Source organism: Thunnus thynnus, chromosome 6 (genome assembly GCF_963924715.1).
Source record: "Thunnus thynnus chromosome 6, fThuThy2.1, whole genome shotgun sequence".
In the NCBI taxonomy this organism is placed as follows: Eukaryota; Metazoa; Chordata; class Actinopteri; order Scombriformes; family Scombridae; genus Thunnus; species Thunnus thynnus.
Genome location: NC_089522.1, coordinates 2,444,235 through 2,471,059, shown reverse-complemented (window position 1 = coordinate 2,471,059; position 26,825 = coordinate 2,444,235). Strand labels below are relative to the sequence as shown.

The 26,825-nt window shown below is 40.1% G+C and overlaps 1 protein-coding gene across 5 annotated transcripts in view; it reads left to right on the top strand.

The window, feature by feature from the left end:
* The window catches only part of myt1a (myelin transcription factor 1a), a 45,696-nt gene extending 28,650 nt beyond the window's left edge, over positions 1-17,046 (top strand). For 3 of the 5 annotated variants that reach the window (XM_067591258.1, XM_067591260.1, XM_067591257.1), the window contains exons 12-23: positions 222-424; positions 565-780; positions 1,193-1,341; positions 2,042-2,104; positions 4,422-4,490; positions 4,744-4,806; positions 4,896-4,979; positions 9,249-9,470; positions 9,819-9,910; positions 10,176-10,279; positions 10,619-10,762; positions 15,932-17,046. In XM_067591258.1, the coding sequence (XP_067447359.1) occupies positions 222-424; positions 565-780; positions 1,193-1,341; positions 2,042-2,104; positions 4,422-4,490; positions 4,744-4,806; positions 4,896-4,979; positions 9,249-9,470; positions 9,819-9,910; positions 10,176-10,279; positions 10,619-10,762; positions 15,932-16,075 (1,553 nt within the window). In that variant the 3' untranslated portion in view covers positions 16,076-17,046. The remainder of the gene's footprint in view (positions 1-221; positions 425-564; positions 781-1,192; positions 1,342-2,041; positions 2,105-4,421; positions 4,491-4,743; positions 4,807-4,895; positions 4,980-9,248; positions 9,471-9,818; positions 9,911-10,175; positions 10,280-10,618; positions 10,763-15,931) is intronic. The other 2 variants (XM_067591259.1, XM_067591261.1) reach the window with 2 other exon arrangements.
* Positions 17,047-26,825: the final 9,779 nt, after the last annotated feature.

The following is a 26,825-nucleotide window of genomic DNA, read 5'->3' as shown; positions in this document are numbered from 1 at the left end:
AGGAGGAATGATTACAGCAAGTAAAACCTGTTTCGATGTTCATATGGGCATCTGACTGTTGTTTTAAGACAGACTTAAAAAATTGTGAACCTACCCTTTAAGCTACTAGCAGCAGTAGTTTAGCCACATTTAGCAGCACATGTACAGTAGCATTACTTCACAGCAGCTGGTAAATTGTATCAAATTTTACAGTAAGTTCACTGTGCCTCCTCCCCAAACAGCTAAATCCTTCCCCAAGGCCTCCTCCCCCAGTCACAGTGTGCCAGGAGGCTTTTCTAAGAGCGCTTCATCCTCCAGTGGGTATGACTATAGCCAAGACGCTGAGGCGGCCCACATGGCAGCAACAGCCATCCTGAACCTGTCCACCCGCTGCTGGGAGAGACCTGAGACCCTCAGCACCAAGCCCAGGGAACCCTGCACCAAGGTACACTGGCTTTCAGTCACACTCTGCTTGGGACTTATTTAGACTACAACAGTTTCAACAGTGCACACTGCGCAGCTTTCTCATGTTCTCTGATATTTTCATCACTTCACTTGCCCTGACTGTGCATCTAAACCCTTTAGGAGCTGGACATCGAAGTGGACGAGAATGGCACCTTGGACCTCAGCATGAAGAAGACCAGGAGGGAGGGCATGCAGTCTCCAGAGCCCTCATCATCCTCATCCTCGTCCTCTCAACATATCGGAGCCACTTTGTCTCAGGGCCAGACTCAGCCAGATTGGGAGGGGCCACTGGACTTCACCACATCAGGCAGAGTCAAGGAGGAGGATCATGATGAGGTAAATGGTAGTTAAAGTGTTACAACAAATACAAGGATATAAGGGTCCTATGAGTTGTATGTCAGAGCATCTCTAATTTCTCTCAAGAATGTGTAGATATTTGGTTGAAATATTATTATTTTTTAGTATTTTATGCTGACATGCACAACTGGAAGTAAAATGGGAAAAATTGGCATTCTACAGACTCAAAACAACAACATGGGGACTGCATGAATGATGTGAATGAACTACCCAACATGTTGTTTTCTGTTTGTTTTTGTTTTGTGCCATTCATGCCATTATGCAATGTTAGAAAACCTTTGTTAATACAGATTTAATTTGAAAAACAAAGTCATGCATTGGGTGAGTTACCTTTGTGGGTACCTGAGTTTTTTTTAAGACTCCAAGTCACCAATGTCTTACCTTTCTTCAGGTGGAGTATACAGCTCCCTCATACACGTCATCTGACGGTGAGGAGGAGGACCAGGAAAACCTGGAGGATAGGAAGTACCCAGGTGAGGTCACCACCAGCAGCTTCAAGGTCAAGTTTCAGCCCAAAGACAGCAAAAAGGAGATTCTTGTGTAAGTCACAACTCTTAGCATTTACTATGCTGTTAATATTCTTTTTATTGTATCCTTAACTGTGAAACACCCTGTAAAGTCGGTTTCAAATAAACTAACCATTGATTACATTTCTGACATAACTTATATCACTGCTGATATTGGTTTACAGCTCCATGTGATGAATTAATGATATGGATGCTATAAATTTATATTATAATACATCTGGCTCCCAAAGCCTGGTTAGAGTTCAAATGGGACCTGCAAGTGTCAACCACCAACAATCAATCTATCAAATGTGTGAGTACTATTCATAACAACATCCAAGTCATGTTTATGTTTGAGAAAACTCAAGTATATTTGACTTGGAGTTTGATAATACAGAAAGGCCTTACAAGACAAACAAACATGGACGCCTTGCGTTAGTCAAAGTCCATCATTCAAGGTCCTTTCATTCAAATTTAATGGATATAATGTTATATTTATGAATGCAGTTTGTTCAACATTGACTTGTTGGGAAATGTGTACTCTCTCAAGTTTTAAACATGGGAATCTTTCCACCATCCATTCCATACGACGTGAACACATGACATTAGGCTCAGAGTCGCCACAGGAAGAAGTGAAATTAAATATCAAAAGCCTAAATTTTTTTTGGCATGTCAGTATAATGTCCCTGTTCAAAGGCCATGGACTGATCTGTCAGCGTGTGTCTTGGTTCTAGATGTCCCACCCCAGGCTGTGATGGTAGTGGACACATCACTGGCAACTACGCATCACATCGCAGGTAAGACCTGCACTCTGACAGACAAACTTTTGATTTTCTTTACAAATCTAAAGTGTGATTGCACAAACAGATGATTTTCTTTTAGGTCAAAGTGCGATGTCTTTAATTTCTGCTCCTAGCTGTTTTACTAGTGATTCGAATTTTTGTGACCACAGCTTCCCAGTTTGAGGATTTCTTGGTGGGAATAATGTAAACTGGCTATCACAAAAAAATATGTCACTTCAAATCTGATAGCAGCCTGTGAAAACGTAGCTGAGCATGATGCAGTGCTCAATCAGACCTGTATGGAGTCCTGCCTGTCAAGATTTCTGTCCAAATGAGTACCACTACTTGTCACTAATTAGGGTTGGTATGGTAAGTGCAGTTATTGAAAATGTTGGGCAAAAAGCCCTGTTTCTGTTCAAATAAGCCATGTGCAGCTGTGTTAGGTACAATATGTTGGAAACTAGAAAGTTGACGGACAAGAGTGTTTCTGCTCCAGCCTCCAAAATCCTATTCATACAAATGAATACACATGAATTACTTTTAGTATCTCATATTAGAAATGAATCAATTAGTGAAATTGTTGGTTTATCACACTAGATGCACGCCCCCAAATGCAGTATGCACAGTCTTTGCCGGCTGCTGGTTTACAGTAGAGTACACAGACAGGCTGTTCTCTGATATTTAACACCATTAAAAATGCATAAGGAGCACTTCAGTAAGGAGAGTGAAGAAAATATGTACAGTATGCTGCTAGGAAAGCTGAATGTATGAAGGTGAAATGTAAAGTCCTGCAAGGGTCGGTTTTGGGCCCCAGACTTTTCAATTTACGTATGAACAATGGTTTGGAAGTATCAATTATATTGCATTTTGTTTTGGTTTGATGATATTATTTTTTTGTTCTGGAGATGATTTAAAAATACTTTAGGATAATGTAGATAAAAGGAAATGGTTAGGCTTAAGATATGGTGTGATGTAAAACCAAATTTATGGTTTTGATATGCTGATGATGTTATAATATCTGTTGTAATATGTAGATGTTAAAAATAGATGTTATAATATCTTTAAATGGAATTAATATTGAAAGAATATCCAAAATTACAGTTTTAGGTGTAATTATAGACCATAAACTCTCTTTGAAACCTTACATAGCTTGTATAAAGACAGAAAGTATGGCAATTATAAACAAGGCACTTCAAATGTTGTTTTTACACTTATTTTAGATGTGTGAGGCCACACATATACGACCCATATAAAACATTACACTACTAATAATAAAATGATAATAAAAATGATAAATAAGGCAGATTTAAGGGGACATACCAACAGACTGTTGTATTAAGATCAGATGATGAGGAAATATTTTCAAACACCATATGTACGCACTACATTAAAGCAGATGTGACATTCACTGTGGAATTTGCAGGGGTATCATTTCAAATGTTATTTATTATTATTATAAAATTTAAGAAAATGCATAGAGACTAAATATTTGGACAATATGATCTAAATGGGAACTAAATAGGTAACATCCGTGTTTAGTCTTGATGAGTGTATGAGTGTGTTTTGAAGTGTGTACACTGAGAAGGGGGTAGGTAATATAAGATTTTTTTCTACCTACTCCTTTTCAATCATAGAATGTGTATTATGTTGTTACAAATTGCAGCTTTGCGTTAGACGTGTACACTGAAGTGACTGAAAAAAAAGAAAAAATATCAATCAGAAACAGAATATATTTTGGCAAAAGTCTTTTCTAGGTATAAAGATCTGCCCTCCATAAGACCTTGCCTTTTAGTTTTGTTTCTTGTAGTCAGAGTTCTCTTTAAAGTGATTTCATGTGTTGTTCAGACAGCATCGGTCAAAGTCAAAGAATCTACTGAGCTATAGTTGAAGGGGTTTCATTCAAATGGCCTCTTCAGTTCTAAAGAGTAGAGCTACTGTAACATAAAAACCCACATACCTCAGTGTTTCTACAACATGCTGACCACCCAGACGGGGGGATGGGAGGGAACATGACTCTCACCTTATGTCCTAAGTTCAGCTTACCACCTGTCATTAGAATTGAAGCAGGATTTCAGATCAAAAGTGACAAATCTTCCAGTTTCATTTTCACCTGATATCATCACTCTGATGACTCCACACACACACGTTCATCTTTCATCATTTTGCCTTCCCAACTATTACACTACTTGTAGAGATCGGATAATAAAGTAACTCCTGTCCTTGCTGTGTGTGTGTTGCCCAGTCCTCCTCTGGCTCTTTCCCTCACTCATACTCAAGACGTCATGTTCTCGGGCTTGTTTTTCTGACGTTCTCTCTCTAACCTATCTTCCAGTCTGTCAGGCTGTCCTCTTGCTGATAAATCACTTCGGACCCTCATGGCTGCCCACACAGCTGAACTAAAGTATGTCTGCTTTCTCCTGTCTCTCAACTCCAACATGTTCACTGAGCACTCAGTCTGCAGCTACAACTCTGTCCCTGCTCTCCTTTTAACACTGACAGAAAATAGTCAAAATTAGTAATATCTCATTCCAATATTGAAAAATTTAGACCAACAACAGTGAGCTCTAATAATTTAGTGAAGCTAACTGGTTTGTGCCTGCAGTGTACTGGTTGTGTAAGCATGTAAAGTGAGAGAGCGTCTGTGTGTGTCTCAGGTGTCCGACTCCAGGTTGTGATGGATCAGGCCACATTACTGGAAACTACGCTTCACATAGAAGGTAGGAGCTCTTCATTCTGACTGGTGTATCATCTGGGTAGCTCTGAACAGACTGTGCTGAGACTGCTCCTCTGTGTTCTTCTCTGTCAGTCTGTCTGGATGCCCACGAGCAAAGAAGGGTGGGATCAAATCAACCCCCACCAAGGATGACAAGGAAGACTCCGAACTGTTAAGGTGAGCTACAATCACTCATTAGCTCTAACCAGCCAAGCATGTGTATTGGATAAAGTTTGACTGACACTGCCCCACAGCTGTAATGATGAAGTACTGAACAACAGGAGCTGACTTTTCATGCAAGTTAAAGGATAGATTCACAATTTTTGGCTGGACCGCAACAGCGGCCGGTCAGCATCCATCATCATCCAGGGGAAAACATGAGCAGATGAACTGATCTCTGCAGCTCCTGGTTGTTCACGGCTGGCTCTAATGTCTCTGTAGCATTTTGATATATGATATAATTCCATAATTCCTTTTGGAAGATAAATGTTGGTCTCACAGATGAAATCTAACAATTGCAGCTGCCACATTAGTTTGTCTGAATGTGAAGTGAAGCTTCATATTTTTCCTGGACAGAACAACAGTGCTGCCTCTGGGGCTCAACATGTACCGATATCACTACATTTCAATAAATATAAATGTTTTAAAAATGAACAGATCAGTCTATATTACATTTTGTTTTATTTTATTAAGCTACAACACTGTTTGGATTTTTATTATAGCTACATTATAGACTGAATAACATAATTTACTGCATTTCTCTGTCAATGAGGTTTTTTGTGAGAAAAAAAGTGCTAGTGCAGCTTTGAGTTGAGTTTATTTTGTCAAAGTAGTTGTGTTGAAGCTGAGATAGTGCTGTCAGCAAGTACGCTGCTATTCCTTTTGCAGAATGGTCGTATTGTGCCCTCCCATTCTTGGAAGTTTGTACTCCCGAGTCGAACTTGCCATGTCTGTACTAACAAGTATGCAAGTTCAAAATTGGCGTACTTGGTTTGAGAAAGGCCCTATATCAAATTGGCTTCAGTCAAAGCCCGGTGCATTTCCTGGGGGCTTAGTCGCCATGTGTCACCACTTCCTGTATCCGTCGTTTCAAATTAAAAGCCCTCTAGCCTTTCATACATGGTCAAGCCACATACTAGGTATTGACCTAGTCTTTTTTTAAGTCTGTCTTAAAACAACAGTCGGGTACCCATATGAACACTGAAAGAGGTTTTCCTCGGTGTAATCATTCCTACTGTTCATATTAGCTATTAAAAGATTCCCTTTAAATGTGCTTTCAATGTAAGTGATGGGGGCAAAAATCCAAAGTGTGTCCACACAAGTGTGTCATTTTGTGCAAAAATGCATTTAATAGTTTATCTGAGGCTTATATAAGGCTTCAGCAGTCTGAGTTAGTCATATCAAGTGGATGTCTGCAACATTTACAGTTTTTTTAGTATCAAATTCCCTCATTGTGTTTCCTCAGACAGTGTTTCCCTGTTGAGCTGCGGTGGAAGTATAATAACACAAAGAGGGACTATGGCACTAAAAAGACTAACGTTGAAAGATATCGACTTGTTTTAAGTCATTTCAAGATTCAAGATTAAATTGTTATCATTTTACAACACAAGACTGTATGATGAAATGTAGTTTGTAGTCCCTTAATGCTACTCACGAAAACAGAAATTATATAAATGGATTAATAAATAATAATTAATAAAAATAAAACTATTTTTTATAATGTAGTGCAGAGGACGAATTGAGGAGTCTCACAGCTTGAGGAAAGATGCTGCTCTGTAGTCTGGTGGTATGGCAGCGGATTCTTCTGTATCTTGCCAGGGGGCAGCAGGGTGAGCAGGCTATGGTTGGGGTGGGTATTGTCTTTTAGTATCCTCTGAGCTCTGTGCAGGCTCCTCACCTCACCGATATCACCGATGCTGGTAGATGCATACTGATGATGTTCTGGGCGGTTTTAATCTCCCGCTGTAGAGCCTTCTTGTCTTGGGCCATGCACATCCCATGCCAATTTGTGATGTTTCCAGCCAGGATGCTCTCTATTGCTCCTCTGTAAAAGTTAACAAGAACTTGAGATGGGAATTTTGACTTCTTAACTTTCCTTAAGAAGTACAGTCGTTTCTGAGCTTTTTTTTACTAGGGTGGAGATGTGTGATATCCATGACAGGTTCTCTGTGATGCTGATGCTAGCTTTCAGTCTTGCTCTGGCGGTGTTGTATGTTTCCTTATCACCTGACCAAAAGGCAGCTCTTTTTTGGCTCTGGATAGAGCCCTCACCTCTCCATTCATCCAGACTCTCTGGTTGGGTAATGATTTTATTGTCTTCGTGATCACCACATCATCAACACATTTGCTGATGTATGATGTCACTGTTGATGTATATTCCTCAAGATTGATATGGTTCTCCTGGGTGGTGGCATCTCTGAACATGTGCAAGTCTGTGCATTCAAAAGAGTCCTGTAGAGCTGCTATAGCTTCATCTGTTCATACTTTAACAGTTTGACTGATGGTTTGACCCTTTTTATCAGCTGAGAGTAAGTAGGCAGGAGAAGCAGGGAAATATGGTCTGATATACCAAAATGGGACAAGGGAGGGCTTTGTAGCTGCCAGGAATGTTCATATAAACATGGTCCAGGGTATTACTTCCCCTGGTGGGGATGTGGACATCCGGTTGTTTTGTCATGTGAATGCTGATGACCTCATACAAATCCTGTACTGCATTTTTAAAATTTGCATCTGGAGGAATGTAAACAGCAACAACAAACAACTGGTGAATTCTCTGGGCAGATAAAATGGTTGACATCTTAACATTAAAAACTCGAAATCTGGTAAACATTGTCCATCCACTTTGACTGCGTTTGAGCACCAAGCATCATTGATGTAAACACAGAGTTTGCCTCCTCTCCTCTTACCAGAGTCTTGTGCTCTGTCGGCGCAAAACACTGTCCACCCATTGAATGCGATAGCTTGATCCGGGATGTTGGGATGGAGCCAGGATTCTGTAACGTTTGGTCCGGCTGATCTGGCTGGGTGTGCACTGAGCAAAAGTGGGGAGATTCAGCAGCCACACATTTCTCTATTTCTCTGTTTAGTGTCTTCAGGTTAGGTCGCTAACTTTGGAGCTAACCCCCTTCAGCAAGTGCACAACAAAATAAACTTAAAGTCATTTCTTTTGAAAGCTATGCCAGAGGGATGGGAGGAGATTGAAAACAAGTATTACACAGTATGTTGTCTGCTGAATGGAAAAAACTACTTTCCCAAAACAAAAACACAAGGGGCAAAATAAACTTTATTCAGCCTTTTAATTTATTAAATGTTTCTTCTCATACAACAAGCCAGATGTATGAAAGTGTGTCCTAATTTGATAATTTGAAGAATTAATTTCATGAAGTAATTTCTTTCCCTCATGGCTGAAGATTGAAGATTGAACACATGAAAAGAGAAAGTCATACATAAACAGGAGAGAAAAATAAGATTATTTTTTCAAGCCTGTCTTAAAGCTGGAGTGCGGGACTTTTTTCTCCCCCTTCTGGCAGTGAGAGTACTTACAAAAACACTAATGACACGTGCTCACGTCATAGGCTCCACCGTAGCCTCCTCCGTCGCTACTGTTGCGGCTGTAAAATGGTGGATAAATTGTTTTGAGCGTCACACAACCCCCACAAAATTATTTGTTTCACTATCGGGATTTGATCCATTTGGTCTGATATCATTTGGAAAGTCTAGAAGAGCCGCATGATTAAATTATTTTATCCCCATTCAAGTTAGCCGAGAGCTAACTGGAAGTTAGCCACTCAGTCGACAGATGTCTCTAGTGTGCATGCTCTCCCCATAGAGCTTGCGCAGTATGCATTCATCTGGCCAATGTAAGAATGTCAAACCTGACACCAGATTAAAAACTCTGTGTACTGTGAAATACAGAGAGATTTATCTGGCTTAATCAGCATTGTGTGAACTCGTTTGGCAAGGGCTTGAATGTAACAGACATTCATTTACATGTAAAAGTTCCACACTGCAGGTTTAACAATAGTCAGGTGCCCAAATGTACATTGAAACAGTTTTTCTTGCTGTAATCATTCCTCCTGCTCATACTGACCTTATGCAGATCCTTGCATAACCGCACTTGCAATAAAAGTGATGAAATCAACAGTCCTCCTTCTGTGCAAAACTGTATTTAAAAGTTTATCTGAAGCTAATATGAAGCTTCAGTCATCCAAATGAGTCAAATCAAATAGTTATATTTCAATGTTAGTCTTTTTAGTCCCAAAGTCCCTCTTTTTGTTATTATACTTCCTCCACAGCTCAACAGGGAAACACTGTCCAAGGAAACACATTATATTTAACTAAAACACCAGATTTGGATCAATGTGTCAATCCTGTACTAGCCACTTGACACTTTCTCCTCAGCGAGAGTCCTACCAGTCAGTTGGGCTTTTCTCTTCCTGACTCCAGGTGTCCAGTTCCTGGCTGTGACAGTCTAGGCCACATCAGTGGGAAGTACGCCACCCACCGCAGTGCCTACGGCTGTCCGCTGGCAGCACGCCGCCAGAAGGAGGGCCTTCTTAATGGCACTCCCTTCTCCTGGAAGGCTTTCAAGACCGAGGGCCCGACCTGCCCAACGCCAGGCTGCGACGGCTCTGGTCATGCAAACGGCAGTTTCCTGACACACCGCAGGTATCCTGAAAATCTGAGAGTTTTATCACACAGAGAGCACCATTATGTCAAGCACAGCTCACACTTTATTTCACATTACTGTGACTGCAAGATTCATGGTCAGATTTACCTGACTGTGGCCCAGGAGCAAAATGAGCTGCTGGGCCACTCACCTCTATATGAATAGAAGCTCCTGTACTGACAGATTACATGGCCCCATGTTACCTATATCCTACGTAAGCACAGTATCAGCTGAAATAATTTAAAAAAGGTTTTGAAATTTGATTTTGACATATATAATTTCTGATAAGAAATCTCAGCCTTTTGAGCACAAAATAGCTCCATGTCCTGATCAGCTGCTCCTTTTAGTTTGTCAGGTTGTCCCAGGGCATCGGCTAACAAGAAGAGAGCCAAGTTCCCCGGAGATGAGTACATCACTGCCAAGTTCAGAGCCAGTGATGGTAGGACACAGTACTTTCCCTTCTGTTTAATATAGTGTTCAAAATGCACAAACTATTACTGCTAATACTAAAGCCTGGAGACATCTAAAAATATGAAAAGTCCATCAACCACACTCAACACATCACATGCATGACCACAGAAACAGAAGTTCCAGAGAACAAAAATGATAAGTTAAATAGACTTGTAGCCACTAAATTGTGGAGCGAGAAGCGGCAGCGGTCTTGATAATCTCTTTGCTAACTGTTTGTTGTTGCTCTCACTCAGTTCTGGACAACGATGAGGACATCAAGCAGCTCAACAAGGAGATCAACGAGCTGAATGAGTCCAATTCAGAGATGGAGGCCGACATGATGAATCTGCACACTCAGGTTAGCTAAGCTGTTCAGCTCACAGCAACACAGCCAGCAGGCTGAGCATGAGGCTGTTTGTCTGGAGATGAAATTGATGCCACACAGACCAGCACCATGGATGCATTAGTAGAGCCAGACACAGTGCAGTGACTCAGTCCTGCTGCCAGTTTGTCCCAGTGGCCAAACGTGGTACTGAAACTGCAAAATCAACTGCTCTCCAAAAAGCATTCTCCCTATAGACTGCCATTATCAAGACATCTGTCTGATGGGCCAATGACAATGATTATCTCTGGTTCTGCTGCATGTCAGTCTGTGTTGCTGCTTCAGTGCAGTGTTCTGTGTCTGTCTCTGCTTCAGATCTCTTCCATGGAGAAGAACTTGAAGAGCATGGAGGAGGAGAATAAGCAGATCGAGGAGAAGAATGAGGCCTTGTTCCTGGAGCTATCTGGTCTGAGTCAGGCTCTGATCCGCAGCCTGACCAACATCCGCCTGCCTACTATGGTGAGTATACCCAATGATTTTTGGGTTGTTTTAAAAGAAGACAAACCATTAGGAAATAATTCCCTCCCTGTACACACAGTCTTGAAGAATCTCAACTTGTGGAAGTAAATAGTAGTTGTAATCATCCTCTCAATCTTATAAGCAACTGAATACCCAGAAATATAACCATAGATATTAAATATAACCAAAAGCTTGAGCTGGGCTACCAAAGGTTATCACTTTAGCCTGATTGGAATCGATCAGACCTCTGTCCTAGGGTTACAATCTGTCTGTCCTAAGATCCATAAAGTGAGGTGTGGTCAGGTGCATTGTTGGCGCATTACTATCTTGAGGCAGCAGAGAGCGATTGCGCTATTGACCAACAAAAACGTGGTTTTAAGTCAATGGTGCAGTGTTTCACTGTTATTATTTTAAGGGCGCATTATCAAGACAGTAATACGCGGCTGCATAGGTGGGTGCACAACGTGCATGCACTCTGCTTTTTACACACACATGGATGTGCAGCAGTGCCCAAACATGCAAAAGATTAAAAGGATTACAATGTGAAAGATTACTATTGTGTACATCAACATATTTTAAAAAATACATGTCATAATTCTTGGTCATGATATTTATCAGAATGAACTAATCGCAATAATGACGGATAAAATTGTCTTATTATTTGACCAAATCGTGGCAATACATGTAGGTATTTAAACAGATGGACAAGAACGGATCAGACATAGATCGACTTTCCTGCTACATTAATACATGATGACATGAGGGACACATGAGGAAATAAAGTGAAAACAATGATTAAACTAAAGAAGGAAATAAATCTGGACAGCTTCTAGCTGCTGCCAGCAGCAGGATCAGCACCATGGAGAGCTGATCAAGTCCTGATAACTGTGTTAATGATTCTTTACATGATTAAAATTAATGATTTAATTTTTGAACAATATTTAACAAATATTCTTTAACATTTTTGAGAGTAAAGTGATCAGGTTTCCATACTTTCAGCAATTAAAACTCTGCTGATTTTAGGTGTTACTCCATGACTGAACAAAACGATTTTAAAGAAAACTAACGCTGTAATTATAAAATAAACGTATTCAAAAATTGAAAATACATTCGCAACAAATTAATGACCAGGATCTTAAACTGGTGGTCTGTGGGTGGCCACGGGAGGGTCCAGGAGCAGCAGTGCTCATTATGGATCATGTCCTTTCTCTTTGCGCACAAGCAGATCCATTTCCTCTGCAGAGAGGCGCCCTCTTACTACTTGGCAAATGTGCCATCATAATAGCAATCCGCCGAGGTGCAAGTGAATCTGGCTTTTAAAGGGAATGGGAGATGACACTCTGATTGGTTTATCGCATTTTATGCCCAAAACACACACACACCCATTAATTAGGAGACTATTGACAACCCCTTTGAACCATGCGCCTGGCACAGCGACCATTTTTCTGCCGTTAAAATAGCAGAAGTGGATTTTGATGCACTTGCACCATGCGCTTCAGACCATGTGCTTTAAATCGTTAAAAAGGGCCCATAGTGCCCAAATTGTAAGGGTTCAAATGTTATTGTCTGGAACTTATAGCAAAGATTAGATCAACTTCAGTAAATGTCTCACAAACTCAATGAACAGGCAGCAGTCAAGTATTTGATACTGATGAATGGCCAGCAGTAGCTGATGTCACTGCCATCTGTTGTTCCCAAAACCATCTAAACAGTAACAATAAAACTCTCCAATCTATCCACCTCTTTGCTAACAAGAGAGAGGGACAGAGAGGTAACCTGGGACCTGCAAAACATTGACCATGTCTCATCTCTGATTTAGCCATTGTTAGACGTTTACCAAAGAGTAAGTAGTACTAACTCTTTAAGACGAAAGACTTGATACTTACTGGACCAGGGGCCGTATTCACAGTCTTATTTTACCACTAGGACTAAGAGTTTCGCCTTAAGACCAATTCACAAAGCTGCTGAGAGTAATTTTTAGTAAGGAACAGAGAACTCCTGAGGTCAGAGAAGGGGTGGGGTTTACTCCATTGCTATGGATGACATCACGTTTCATCAATTACTCAACTCACTAGACCTTTCTCAATACCAAGTACACCAAGTTTGGATTTGTGTACTTGCTAGTTCAGACTTGGCAAGTTCGACTCAGGATTACAAACTTCCGAGGACAGGAGGATGCAGTACAGTCATTCTGCAATTAGAACAGCAGTGTACTTGCTTCAACACAACTACCTGACTGTACTGTGACAAAAATATTCTCAAAGCTGCACTAACACTTTTTTTTCTCACAAAAACATAACCTCATTGATAGACAGATGCAGTAAATTATTATTATTCAGTCTGTAATGTAGCTATAATAAAAACCCAAACTGTTATGTAGCTTAATAAAATAAAATGAAATTTAATTGGACTGATCTGCTCATTTTAATATGTTTATATTTATTGGAATGCAGTGATATCTGTACATATAGAGCCCCAGAGGTAGTGCTGTGGTTCTGATCAGTAAAAACATGACGTTTCACTTTACATTCAGACAAACAAACATTTATCTTCCAAAAGGAATTATATCATAAACCAAAATGCTACGGAGACATTAGAGCCAGCAGTAAATTACCAAAGAGCTGCACAGATCAGTTCATCAGATCATGTTCTCCCTGGGATGATGACAGATGCTGACTGGCTGATCATCTCAGGAGTCGTGCTGCTGGCAGCTGAGATGACCAGCTGGTCATCCGGGTGGTGGCTCCTTGCATTTCCGAAAATGTCAGAGCAAATTTCCAAATAGGCATTATTTGGATAAACTGACCACATATTGGGAATCTAAATGGATACTTTCTTGCCTGAAAAAATATTAAAACTCTATTAAGTGTTACATTAACAGTCCTACAGTGAAAATTACAACAGCTTTTTGCCTGGCTTAAAATCTCCACCATCACTGCCAATTGGTGCAAAATGCATTCTGGGATACTTGGCTGTCCCAAGTCCACACAAGTCAGCTCCTGATGTATCCTCGATAAAACAGGTGGAGCAAGTACACATCTAGGTATTTGGTCTGTATTTGGCAGGATGTGGACTTTGAATTGGAACAGTACTTGGGCTGCGACTGATGACGTTTCCCAAGTACACAAGAACACAAGTACAGAAAAGAATGCAGATTGAGAAAGGCCTACTATGTCTACAGGGATTTGTAACAGGTGACCAGTCTGTATCAGTGAATGTTAACCCTTTAACATCCACTGGGTTACCGGCGACCCGCTTAAGTCAGTTGTAAGCGGTAGCATCACACAGTAATGAGTCAAAGCAATCTTGGCACAATTTGGCCAATTGGAGATGATTGGAGAGGTTCAGGGACAGCAGTGACACCACAAACTAAAAATCCCTAGCTCCCATAAGGTTAGGCCTAGAGGTCTGGAATTTTATACAGGTTGACAAGATGTAGAAGATATATGGTGTTCTGCATAGTTCGGGCATAAAGCATGTCCTAATTATTGTTATTCAAATATGACTCATTCTAGACGAGGACCAAAAAACACTTTTTTGAGCCTTATTTGAACTGTGTTTTAGCCACATGCTAAACAAACACATTTCCAGAAACTAGAGGATGTCATTTGTCAAATGAAGCCTAATACATGCATCATGGCCTTACAGTTCTTCTGTTATAAGCTTTTCCATTTGGGTATGCCTAATAGGCAAAAATTCTATAAAAAGGGTGGATGTTAAGGGGTTAAGGAGGTAGGTAGATTTCATGAACAAATATTTAAATTTTATACACAGTCACAAATTTCATCCATGAAACAAAACTAAGTAAAATATTGACTTGTAAAGTAAATATTGTAACACCATCTACATGTTGACACTGAGATATTTCTACAGTTGACTGAACAAAATCATGCTTTGATGAGGTCACTCTACTTACAATGCCTATTTTACCATGACATCAGCTTTATTCATTTATTTGTTGCAGTTAGGGATTATTTAATGTACACTTACATTTTGTTTGACACCACTGTCAAACCACTGTCAAACAAAATGCGGCCTGAAGAGGTTATTTTTGGTTTGATGAATTATTCTGATGCATGAATAAGTCAGAGCTCCAAACTGCATTTTGTCATGACCTGGCTCAAGTGGCCACAACAAAAGGGATGCTAAATGTTAAAGTTTCAACAAAAGATAAGTTTATCAAAACTAAATTAAACTAATTTAAAGATTAAACTAAATATTTAAAGTATGGAGTGTGGAAATCAGTGGTCTCAGTAGTGTATGTGATGCATGAGTGGAGAATGTGTGTGTGTTGTGTGAGTGTTGTAAAGTGCATGAAAGCAAAGAGCTAAATCAGCATAACCAAAGAGACACGTGTCTCACGCGGGTTGTGTGGCTGCTCTAACCTGTTAACATGGGCGCCAAAATGAAAAGCAAGAGGTTCCGCGATGCACATGCGCTGCTCACGCATCCTGTATGTCCCAGGCGTTAGTGACTTGGGAATCTTCCTAGCCTGAGGATGTTTTGTGAATACGGCTTCTGAACTCTAAACAGGGATTAAGAACAAAACAGCCCTGCTTTAGAACATTGCTATGGGCTGTGATGGTGGTGGTGTGTTGCTTCAGGTACCAGCAACACATGAAATATAATCCAGGAAGTAACAAATCCATGAATTTGAAGGCTTCAGACACTTAAACACTGAACAGCAGATTGTAATACTCACACACAGGACTTTAAAACTCTGGAAAGTTATGACAGTGGCAGCTGTTTTACTTTTCATCTTGACAATAAGGAATGTACGCCTGCATGTACAGTATGTGATTGGCCAACGTGGGGCCTTGCCAGATGATGTCACTTTACTTTGCGGCAAAAGTTGAGCCTGGTTCCTGCTTTCTTTTGCTGGATGATTTTACATCTGCATCTCTGCTGCACTGCCAGACTGGCCTCATTCAAATAAATGAGCGGGCTGTGTTTTTTCATATAGGGCTAAAGTCAATCTGTACGCAGCCTGCAACTCTGGACTTGAACTTACTGTGCTTGAACTCTCAGAGTAAGAACACCCTCAAATTCAGCTAGGACCCACCCTACCAATATATTTAAAAAATGCAACAGAGGAGTATGGGGGCAAACAGCTGCATGAGGTGTGGCCTTGTGGCCAATTTTCTGACTTGTGAACTTGTCTGTGTTCAGCAGGAGCCGCTGTCAGAGCATAACTTCGACAGTTATGTGGAGACCCTGACCCACATGTTTACCAATAAAGACTGCTACCAGAACCCTGAAAACCGGGCCCTGCTCGAGTCCATCAACCAGGCCGTGAAGGGCATTGAAGTGTGATGGACAGGAGGAGGACGGGGAGTGAGGCATCACAGTGACTACACTCAATCTTTCTTTCCAAACCCTTTAGATACTGTATGTAATTAATTCTTCTCATTTGAAACTTTGTAATCTGTTCTTTGCATTTGTTTCCTGTTTGCATGTTGCTTTATGATGGTGTGAGCGTGAACAGATGAGGGTGTGGATGTAACCTGTGTGGTAGCATACTGGAATAAAATTGTTACTGTAAGTATAGGCATCTAAAGGTGTACACAGACGGCACAGAGAGAGAAGAACAAAGTCAAGAGTGCAGTATACAGCCTGAGCTGAGCAGATTCTCTTAGTTAGTGAACATGTCCGATCTCCACTCAATGATGTTAATAGTATTCAATTTGACCATAGTGATGTTGCACCTACAGGACTAGTTTGTAGATTAATTCTAACTATTGCTGTGTAACTATTTAAGTCCTTTGCAAATGTTGGTTTAATAACAACTTATTTATTCATGTCTGCTGTATTATTTATATTTGTTGGCTTACTTATTCATTATCTATTAACTTTTTTATTTCAAAATGCTACCTGATAAGATTTTAAATGGTAACCAAAAGAAGGGAATCATTTCCTCTGCATTGCTGATCAAAGAGGAGATATTTTAAGAAATCAACTATGAATTGTTTTATATATCTTATTATTTATTTAAAATACTGGGATCTTTTTAAGTGCAAATATTTTGTAACTGAAAGTTTTTAAATAATTTTCTAAAGATGTTTCTTTTTTGGTGCTTTTGTTTATATGATTTTCCTTTTTATTTCTACAAACTATTTTGAGTACATTGCAATACACGGGGAATACTGAGCTGCACATATTTGGTATTTATTTGGTGATGAAGAAAGTGATAGTGAATATTTATTTTATATTGTCTATGTGTTAATGATGGTTGTGTATGGATTAGTCTTTAAGTTGCTCTTGAAATAAAGGTTAACCCACAGTGACTCTGGACTGGACTGATTGTATTTTTGGATTGATTCAAGTTATACAGACTATTATTGTTAGATGCAGGACTGTTGGATGCAACAAGGTCTTATACTTTGACTCATAAAGCCATTCTGAACCATTACCATTCACTGATTGTTGCTGTGGAAAAAAGGTCAAAGTTTTATGTACCATATGTACCATCAGTATATACAGTACCATCAGTGGATTAACTCTTATAATATGGAAACTTGTTTAAATGTAAAGTTTGTCTTCACAATGTCTGCCACTCTCAGAGTAAAAACACAAGAGAAGAAGCAGGATAACGCATTACCTGATCACTTAGACCATACTACTACTTGGAGCGATGTTTGTGGTCCCAACTCTTCTAATTTTAATACACTTCACACTGAAAGATATGTGCACAGCTTCTCATACACAGTACCTTTGTCTTGATGTTGTCACATGCATTACCCATCAGCTGTAGGTATCCCTTTGCAGTGTCTCCCATCTGCACAAGCTCTCCAATTTACCGGTGCTGAACAGTGCATGCTGCTCCAGTCTTTCAGCAGCTTGCATTTTGTGTAGATGTGGTCAGATCAGTACTGACAGTGTTTTGAGTATCAATACAAATAGAATCAATGAGAAAAGGAAAAGAAACAGTTTGTCTCTAGATGGGTCACATTCTGAGAGGATTTACAAAATAAACACTCATTTACCATGCATGTGATTAATTAATAGAACAATAACAACCATTAATGATGCATCCAACTCATTCATGACACACTGCTCTCCTGCTACAAGATATATACACTAACTACTTTTAACAATATCGATACTGGTGATTCTGGTCTTGGTGTTACTTGTGAAGTGGTTGATGGCAAAAACCCAAATTTTGTGGTATCAGCCAGCACCATCACAGTCACAGTAGCATCGAAAGGCCTGTCTTGGTCTCTCATGTTGGAGGTGAGCAGTAATTCAATTCAATTCAATAGGCTGTGGGAGTTATACCTACATTTAATAATTAATTACCTCGTTTGATGGGCGCCACGTCCTTTGGGAAATCTTTAATGTCCAGAGGAAACATTAAACTCTGAATTCAGTTCTCAATTTGGTCAATTAATCAGTCTCATACAACCATGAGTTCTTTTCAAAACAGTGACATGGGCCCCTATCTTATGCCCGGAGGAAGGTGCCAAGCATGACGCAAGTGTATTTGTTAGTTTAAGACCGACGCAGTTGTCATTTTCCTGTCCAGCGCCCACGTTGTTTAAATAGCAAATGCACTTGCGCCTATCAGTGCGCCCATGGGCATGTTGGTCTTAAAATGAGGTGTGGTCAGGAGCATTGTTGGCGCACTGCTATCTTGAGGCAGCAGAGAGCGATTGCGCTATTAAACAACAAAAACCTGGTCTTAAGTCAATGGTACAGTGTTTCACTGTTATTTTAAGGGCGCATTATCAAGACAGTAATACGCGGCTACATAGGCAGGTGGACAACGCACGTGCACTCTGCTTTTTACACACATACGGATGTGCAGCAGTGCACAAACATGCAAAATATGACAAATTAAAGCTGCAAGCAGCGATGAATAGGCCCTTGCGCCCCATGCACGTTGGGCTGTGACGTGGACTTCTTCATACGCACTTTGGACAGTGCATGAAGTAATGAAGCTATTTGGAGCTAGAAAACATCCACAAAGTAAAAAACACACCTGCGAAATAAAGGCATGTTGTAGTTTATGTTGTTGAGAACATGCCATGTAATATCATGCAAACCTGATGATGTGTGTTGATAGGCAGACTTCCTGTGCACAGTAGGTGGCACTATGAGAAACAGACAATACGGAAGCATAGTGAGTTTTTGTCTAAAACAAATTAATTTCCTAATTTTCATCAAGTCCATTTTTAGAAAAGTACAGACTTTTAACCCACATGACCTGGTCAAAGTTTGATTGACATGTGTACTGTCAGGTGTGTAGAGACAATAAGTAACTGCAGCTGGACACAGAGAAATACTCATATATTTGAATGGAGAGTGTGAGCGAACCCACACCTTTTTGAACATTTACTGCTTCCACATAGTTTTATATACAGACTTCATTTGACCTTTAAATGAGACTTTGACCTACAAATCTTGAATTTACATGTTTTTTCTATCTTTTAATATTTTAGAGATATTAGAGTGTGAGTTTTAAAGTCTTTTGTTGCTCCTCCTGTTATTTTATAATGAGTGTGTATAGCGGAATGTTTCACAGCACTGAGGGAGTCACATAACGAGGAGCAGTTGGAGAGGAGTACACTTCTGGTAAAATCTCCACATAAATCCCATGACTTTGGCTAAATCTTACATCAAAAATCATATTATAGTCGGAAATTTTGTGGCGAATCCATTGATACAGGTTTGAAAGTGGTCAGACTTATATTTTAGTTGTCAGAAGCCTCTGTTTGACACAAAGTCCATGCCCATAGATTGCCTCCCCATTGTTTTACATTGTAAGGGGTACATTTGATGTGATGTGACACTGCAACTTTCAGAGCTTATAAAATCCAAACCATTCAAGTTATTACAAACAACTTTTTTTCAGCACAGTGTCATAAGTCATTTTTTAAAGTTTGAAGCTGATACCATTAACGCCCTCGGAGGAGATAGCGTTTGTTCGGGAGCCAAAATTGAGGAAAAATCATATTTTGAAAGGTTAATTGCGGACTTCCTGTTGGATTTAGCTCAGGGGTGTCAGCATATGATTTGTAGGTCTTGATGAGATGAAAAATTCTGTTTTGGTTTGATCTCTCTACGAAATTCCTACAAGCCGTGGCAGCCATTTTAGTTACATTTTTCCACTGTTAAAATAGCAAAAGTGGATTTGGACACACTCTAAATGCACTTGTGCCATGCACTTCAGACCGTGTGCTTTAGATTGTTAAAATAGGGCCCTGTGTCTGCTGTGCTCAAAGAAAATGACTTCTTAGGATAAATGAAGACATTTATTAATAGCTAAACGTCTTAATGATACATGATAAAGCATAGGGTAGTAAACAAAAAGAATAATAGGGCCTTTAAATGCTAATAGAAATAAAATAATTCCTAAAAAAATCATTTAGAAATAGTGGCTAGAAGTGCGTGACTAAAGGCTAATGTCTAGCTATGGGGAATCCTAAGGAAAGCTATCATACGTCTCTTTAAAATTATCGTCTTAATTTTAATGTTATTCAACATCAACTATTGATCACAAAAGCCATTTTATGTCTACTGTGTTGAAGCTTTGTGGCTGCAGAGATGTCATCTCGGCAGGTCCAGCGTTGTTTTGGGTTGAGCTGGAGTTAGCTGCAGTGTTGAGTCACTGATGAGGTTAAGTTGGTGCAGCCCAGCTTGGGCTGTGCTGTGAATGAGTCTTGTTTCAGACTGAGCCATTGATGAGTCTTTGCTGCCAGCTAAGCTACCAGGCAACGCTGTGAAGGAGTGAGTCACAGAGTTTAAGTGCCTGGCAGAGGGTTATTTGTCCATGTGACCGCCTCACTTTGGCAGAACAGACAACCAAGGTCCAGCTGGGTATTGTGTCTTCTTCAGAGAGACGTGAGCCAGGTTTGGATTCAGGCTTTCGCTGGCTTCTTGTAATCTTAGTTTAATGCTGAATAAAGTTTAATCTGACAACACTTGCCTTTTGTCCAGGTTCGGGTAAGCCTTCACGTGGGTCAGCGTAATTTAAAAGGAAAATACTACATGTGAAAACAGAAGACTTCATGTTACAAATAAAACAAACTGACTTGTTTCAATAAAAGATTAAAATACGAGCATACTCGGTCAAAAAAAGAAAAGAGACGTCTTGAGTATTTCAACACCAGCTCAAAGGTACATCCCTTGGAGGTTTGATTTTATCAGCTTGGACAAGACATCAGCAGTTTTGGGTGTGTTTTACATGTTACACGTGTGGATCATGAGGTACCTAGACAAGCTATATTTGAAGGATGTCCTTGTTTGAAGTTATTGACTGACCATTAGATTTCTGGGAGATCTATATGAGCATACTTGTTTGTAATGAGGTGTAACAGTTTGAGGAAGTGTCCAGTTAGGGACCTGACTGTTTTTAAGAGGTAATAAAGCTGTCTGGTTTGTGTTCATAATCTTTGGAGAAAGGGCGGCTGAACAACATGGTTTTGCTTCAAAAATACAAGCTAATATTTTTGTTTTGTGTTTTTTTATTTGGACATCATTACTGATTGTTTAATTGATTGTACAGTGTCTACAACTGCTTCAATAATTAACAATATTTAGTGCTCTTTGTGTGTTCTCAAACAATCTAGACATCTAGTACCATAGTGAGATACAAGTTAAAACAACAGTTATGTGACTACATAATCTTTCAGAAACAATTTCAAATATAAATTCGACATAGCTCTTACTTCATAATATGTAAAAATATTCAATATGACTTCTTGTCTAATGTGCCAAGCAAATCATAATTGTCTATCAGGTTAGGAGAGCAAAAGTTAGGTGATTTTACAGTTTTTTACGATCGTTTACACACTAAAATTAAAAATAAAATAGTTAGTGAAATCTGACACTGGAGGAAACCTCAGCCCAGATCTGCACAACTATAAGTACATTCCTAGCCTCACACTTTTTGTAAAACACTAAACACACTTCTCTACATTAGACATGGAAATGTAACCTGATGTCATTTCTTTGCCATTCTGTCTTTTGTCTTCCAAAAATATGGAGGGCAAAGTTGCAGTAAGAGGAAGAGGGAGAGTGAGGATGAGAGGTGGAGCCTGCAGAGGAAGAGGGGTAAGAAGAGGTAGAGGTAGACCTGGATGAAGGCATGGACAAAGAAGATGAGGACCAAATTTATCAGATGAGATTCAAGCAACATTGGTTGACCATGTTGTAAACCATGGGTTGTCACTGAGAGCGATGGACAGAGAGTTCAGCCCAACCTCGGTAGATGTGTTGCAACAGTAATTTGGACATATTTACAAGAGCACAGGTGAAAAAAAACTTTTCTTTACTGTCAGTAAAATCAGTAAAATGTAGCCTACTATATGCACAACATCAATATTTTATTCATGTACTTTACTATAACAATATCTCTGAAAAAATCAAACCGAGACTATATCATTAGAAAAGTAGCGATGTTAAAAGTGTTTTAGATTGAACACAGCAGTGTGTTACTGGTTCAAATAGAACCATAACAGAATCATATGAACCATGTGTGTGCCATACGGTGACAAAAGTGGATTTTTATAAATTATTGTATAGTTTTGAATGAAGTGTTTCATTTTGCAAAAGATCTGAGCTGTTCTGCTACTTGTGTGTGTGGTTGTGTGAGCTGTGTGTAGTGTTTTGACAAAATGAGCCTTTTTAAAATAGAGCTTAAGCAATCATAAAAGTTAAAGTGTGTAAGCAATGAAGAAAAACTGTAAGATTTATAGGCTGCCACTGACATAAATTTGATATAATAGTGTCTATTTTATCTCTGAAGTGGACTGCAAATTCTTCACATTTGGAGTTGGTAAACATACTGCTAGACTTCATAAAAACAGGTTTAATTAAATGGTCAGTGGTTGAAGAGAGGATTTTGGGGTTATTCCGATTATCGGTTATCAATTTTGAGAAGTGTGCTTGTCTTGCATGTTTAATTGTCTTATTATAAACGGTCAGCTGTTCACAGATTTGAGAATTGACATTTAATTTATTCTTTCTTTGCCTTCTTTCTGCTTTTCTACAATTTCTCTGGTTCTCTTCATGCAAACATCCACAACTGAAGAGATATTGGCAGACAGGTCGTGGCTCATTAAAAGGTCTAAAGTGTGGCCTCTGTTATGAGTAGGCTGAGTAACATGTTAAAATTCATACAGTTCAGCAAATTAAAAAATTCCAATGCAAAACTGATTGATTGTCCACGTGCAAGTTAAAATCACCTAAAATAAATGAATGATTAATGTCTCAGTTAAAAACACGCAATCACTATTATTAGCTAAAATCAGGTCATTAATAAGAAATGTCTTGTTTAAAAGAGATCTGACATTCAAAAGTGCCATATACAGGGTCACTGGCAGGGATGGATTAGTACATGGTGGTTTATGTGTGCATAGAGATCTGAGATGAATAAATTTCATGCCATAAATTAATGTGGTGTTACATCTGGTAGTGATTACAACAGGAAGTATTGAGTAAGAGCTTAGGATGTTACTATACTTAGGCTTACTGCAGGGGGAGCTAGTAGTGCTATGAAAGGTAGTGGAAAATGTACCTGGCTCATGTGAGGTCAGTAGCCAATCACATGAGGAGGTGAATGACCAAAGCTGGTCAGTGGCATGTTGATTGTCCATGTGGTGTAAAATGGTGTGGTTACTTACTCCTGGCGAACAATAGTGAGCCATGTGTGGAGGCTCAGAAGCCTGGGGAAATGCCCCATCCCATGGCTGAGGGTGGGGACTGGTCTGGAGATGAAGGTTCTCACTCTGGACTCTTTTAAAATGTCGAAGAGCTGGATAAAATCACATTTCCAAATTTCAGACTGTTACCGCAGAATATCATTCGTACCCACATGAACTACTACTGTGTTCACTGAGGGGTTCGCTTCCAGTACCTCACAGATTTTAGCAGAGATATTATTGACAGTAGCACTAGGGAAACAGAGAGTTGTGGAAGATTGTGGTTTCACATTCCTAATGCCCCGATGATGACCCTCGTAGGATCAGACTGAGGACCGGGACCACTGTTGGGTGGAGCCAGTCCCGTTGGATGGAGGAAACACCTGGGGGCTGGAAACAGGATGAGTAGATGTACCAGCTGTTAAAGGACTTGACCATGGAATGAACAAAAGGGCTGCGACTTTAAAGAGGGCAGAGGGTCAAACAGCCAGCAAGAGGGGGGATCTACCACCATGTTTTCCCTGATGAACCATTGTCCACAGTGCCAACTGTCCTGGGGTGGAACACAGGAGAGTCTTGGGTCTGGCTCCCATTTGAATCCACTGGTCCTCAGTCAGGGATTGAGTTGTCTTGGTCCATGGCACCATGGCTTCCAGGTCTCTGCCAGTGCTCTCACCTGCCGCCACAGAGGTGCTGGGGCACTGGGCTAATATGGTGTCGAGAGAGACTCTTTCATTCAGTTCAACAACTTTCTGGTTCAACCGAAGGCAACCCTAACAGGCAGCAGATGGAGAGGTAAGTGGTGTCATGACTCGCATGAAGCCGCTAACAATGTTAACTCCTTTTAGTCACTGGCTCTGCTGGCTGCCAGCTCCGTCAGCTGTGCGTTTACACAGTGGCTGTCAGTGGCTCAAAACTGCTGGAATCAGGCCCAGTAAGTAATACCCAACTGTATATTAGTCCAAACGACTAAAAGTCATTAAAAACAAGTGTTTGTTCTGATATTGAAGGCAGAAACTATTAAAAGATCAAGAAGTATAATCAGAGTTTTGGTGAGAAACCAAATCACTGTCCCAATTTGGAGCAAATGGAAACAAAATCCGCTGAATAGAGAAAGTTTTGGTTAGCTCCAGTGATGTAACTCAGTACCAGTGAAGTCAAGATCCTCAACAGTTGTGGCATTTAAATCTCCAGTGATCAGCACAGATCCCTGGGCCTGGAATGGTGGAGAAAATCTTGTCATTGAAATATGGAGATTCTATTGGGGGAATATAAATTGCAATTAAAAAATAGTTTTCTCAGTGGAATCTTTTAATATATTTTTAAAATTTTACCAAATGTGATATCTCCCTTTTTTCATTATTTCTATTGAGTCTGGTAGTTCTGACTTATACCATATCAACATTCCCCCGAGTCTCTACCCTGGGTGACTCCATTTAGTTTTGTTGATGGGACTATTAACTCTCTATAGTTAGGGGGACAACCAGTGAGGGCATCTACTTTGCACTAAGTTGCATTTTCCAAACAGATACACTAAATGATTTCATTGCAACTGTAACATATTGTCATTTTAAAGAGAAGACAGAAATAACTGTTCAAACATTAAATAAATTTACAATGTGATATTTACATAAACCATACATTTCAAGTTTATAACTTACATATGATGTTTAGTTTAGTTTGCAGACCTTTTGTTAAAGAACCACTACCTGCTCATTACCACTGACCATGACTGTGGCCCATAAGATGAGAGTATAATGTACTCAGCATGTCCTGGATGGCTCAGCTGGATCTGTTCCTGCTGCTGCTGCAGTGGAGGTGGTGGTGGTGCGAAAGGGGTCTGGGGTTGTTTGTGTAGACAGGGTATGGCTGATGCTCTCCAGAGGTCTATGCTGTGGTAGTGGTTGTAGGTGCTGCTACTTGGGCCTGGGCTGGAAGGCTCTCTTCAGCATGCTGTTGGCAGGTCCTGGGAGATGCCTCTCTGTTGTTGGAGCGCTGGGGGTTGTGTTGCTCCTCCTGTCTTCGGTTCAGTGTGACATCTCTCAGTGTCTAAGTGAACAGTAGAACTGCTTCCTTGAAGAGGTGTACATAATCATAAAGATCTTGTACAGTGAGAGAGGGGTAGTGGGCAATGTGAACATTTGGCTATAGTTCACAGTCTCTGGAGATGCTGACATTCACTTTTTGTATTGTGTGTGGGTGGAAATCCTTCCTGGGTTACAGAGTGGACATCGCTATCTTAGAGTTAGGCAAGGTGCGACATACCTTCTCAGTGACAGCTCTAAGAGACAGGGCCACTCTCCTGTTGTGTCCTCAGGTCAATTGTACCTGTGTGTATTAGGATGTGACAACCAGAGATTTACGTGACTGGAAACTGTCCTAGAAAGGCTAGAGATACCACTGTACCATGACTTTACCACTTCTATAAACACTGACAGGTGTCATTATACTGTTTGAGTCCTCTGGGTCCCTGATCTTTAACTGCCAGTATTCCTTGTTTGCCCTTTCTTTGCCACTGAAGGGTGATGGTTGATAATGGCTCTGTGCCAGGATTCGGGTCTGTCAATGTAGAGGATGAGATTACTCATTTCTCCACATTTAGAAAGATCAGCAAAAAGGGTTTCTGGCTACTACCTGTTTGAACGTGCTTCCCCCTGTGTCATTTTTAATGTCTTGTGAGTAGTGTATGTTGATGACGTTGATGAAGGGTTGGCTACTGTTTTGAATGGCTCATCGGTCAGGGTTCTTTGAATAAAAGTTCAAATTGCAGCTTCCAACTGCCACTGTTAACTGATTTTAACTGCCACTTTGGGGTTCCAAATATCACAGTTTGACCTCAGCTCAAATGGCTTATCGAAGTTATTTTTGGTAGTCTATTTTTAACGCTTGAACAAACGACTAGAATTTAAGGTTTTCAACAGTCCAGGGGTGTTGTTTCTTTCATTAGTTATATGTAGGCCTACTCACTCCCCTTTGAGTATCTGTTTATTGATTTTCTTCCCATTTCCTCTCTTCTAGCAACAAGCTCCTGCTAGCTTTTGTTTGACTTTGTCCTTGATCTTGTCTTTAAGATGTCCACATTTTTACTTTGTGCTTCTCAATTTATAATGACAAAAATACATGCAAATCCAGGAGCTCATATTATACTCGTCTTCCCTGTACTTGGAACTCTCTCTCTCTCTCACATTATCTGTGATTAGTTTATCTTCATCAAAGGTATTAAGGACTCAGAACCCTATCACCACTCAATTATGGGAAATGGACTGCATTTATATTGCGCCTCTCTAGTCTTCCAACCACTCAAAGCGCTCTACACTACATGCCACATTCACACGCTGATGGCAGAGGCTGCCATGCAAGGTGCCTGTTAATCAGGAGGAGTTTCTAATCATTCACTCACACTCACACACTCACACACACTC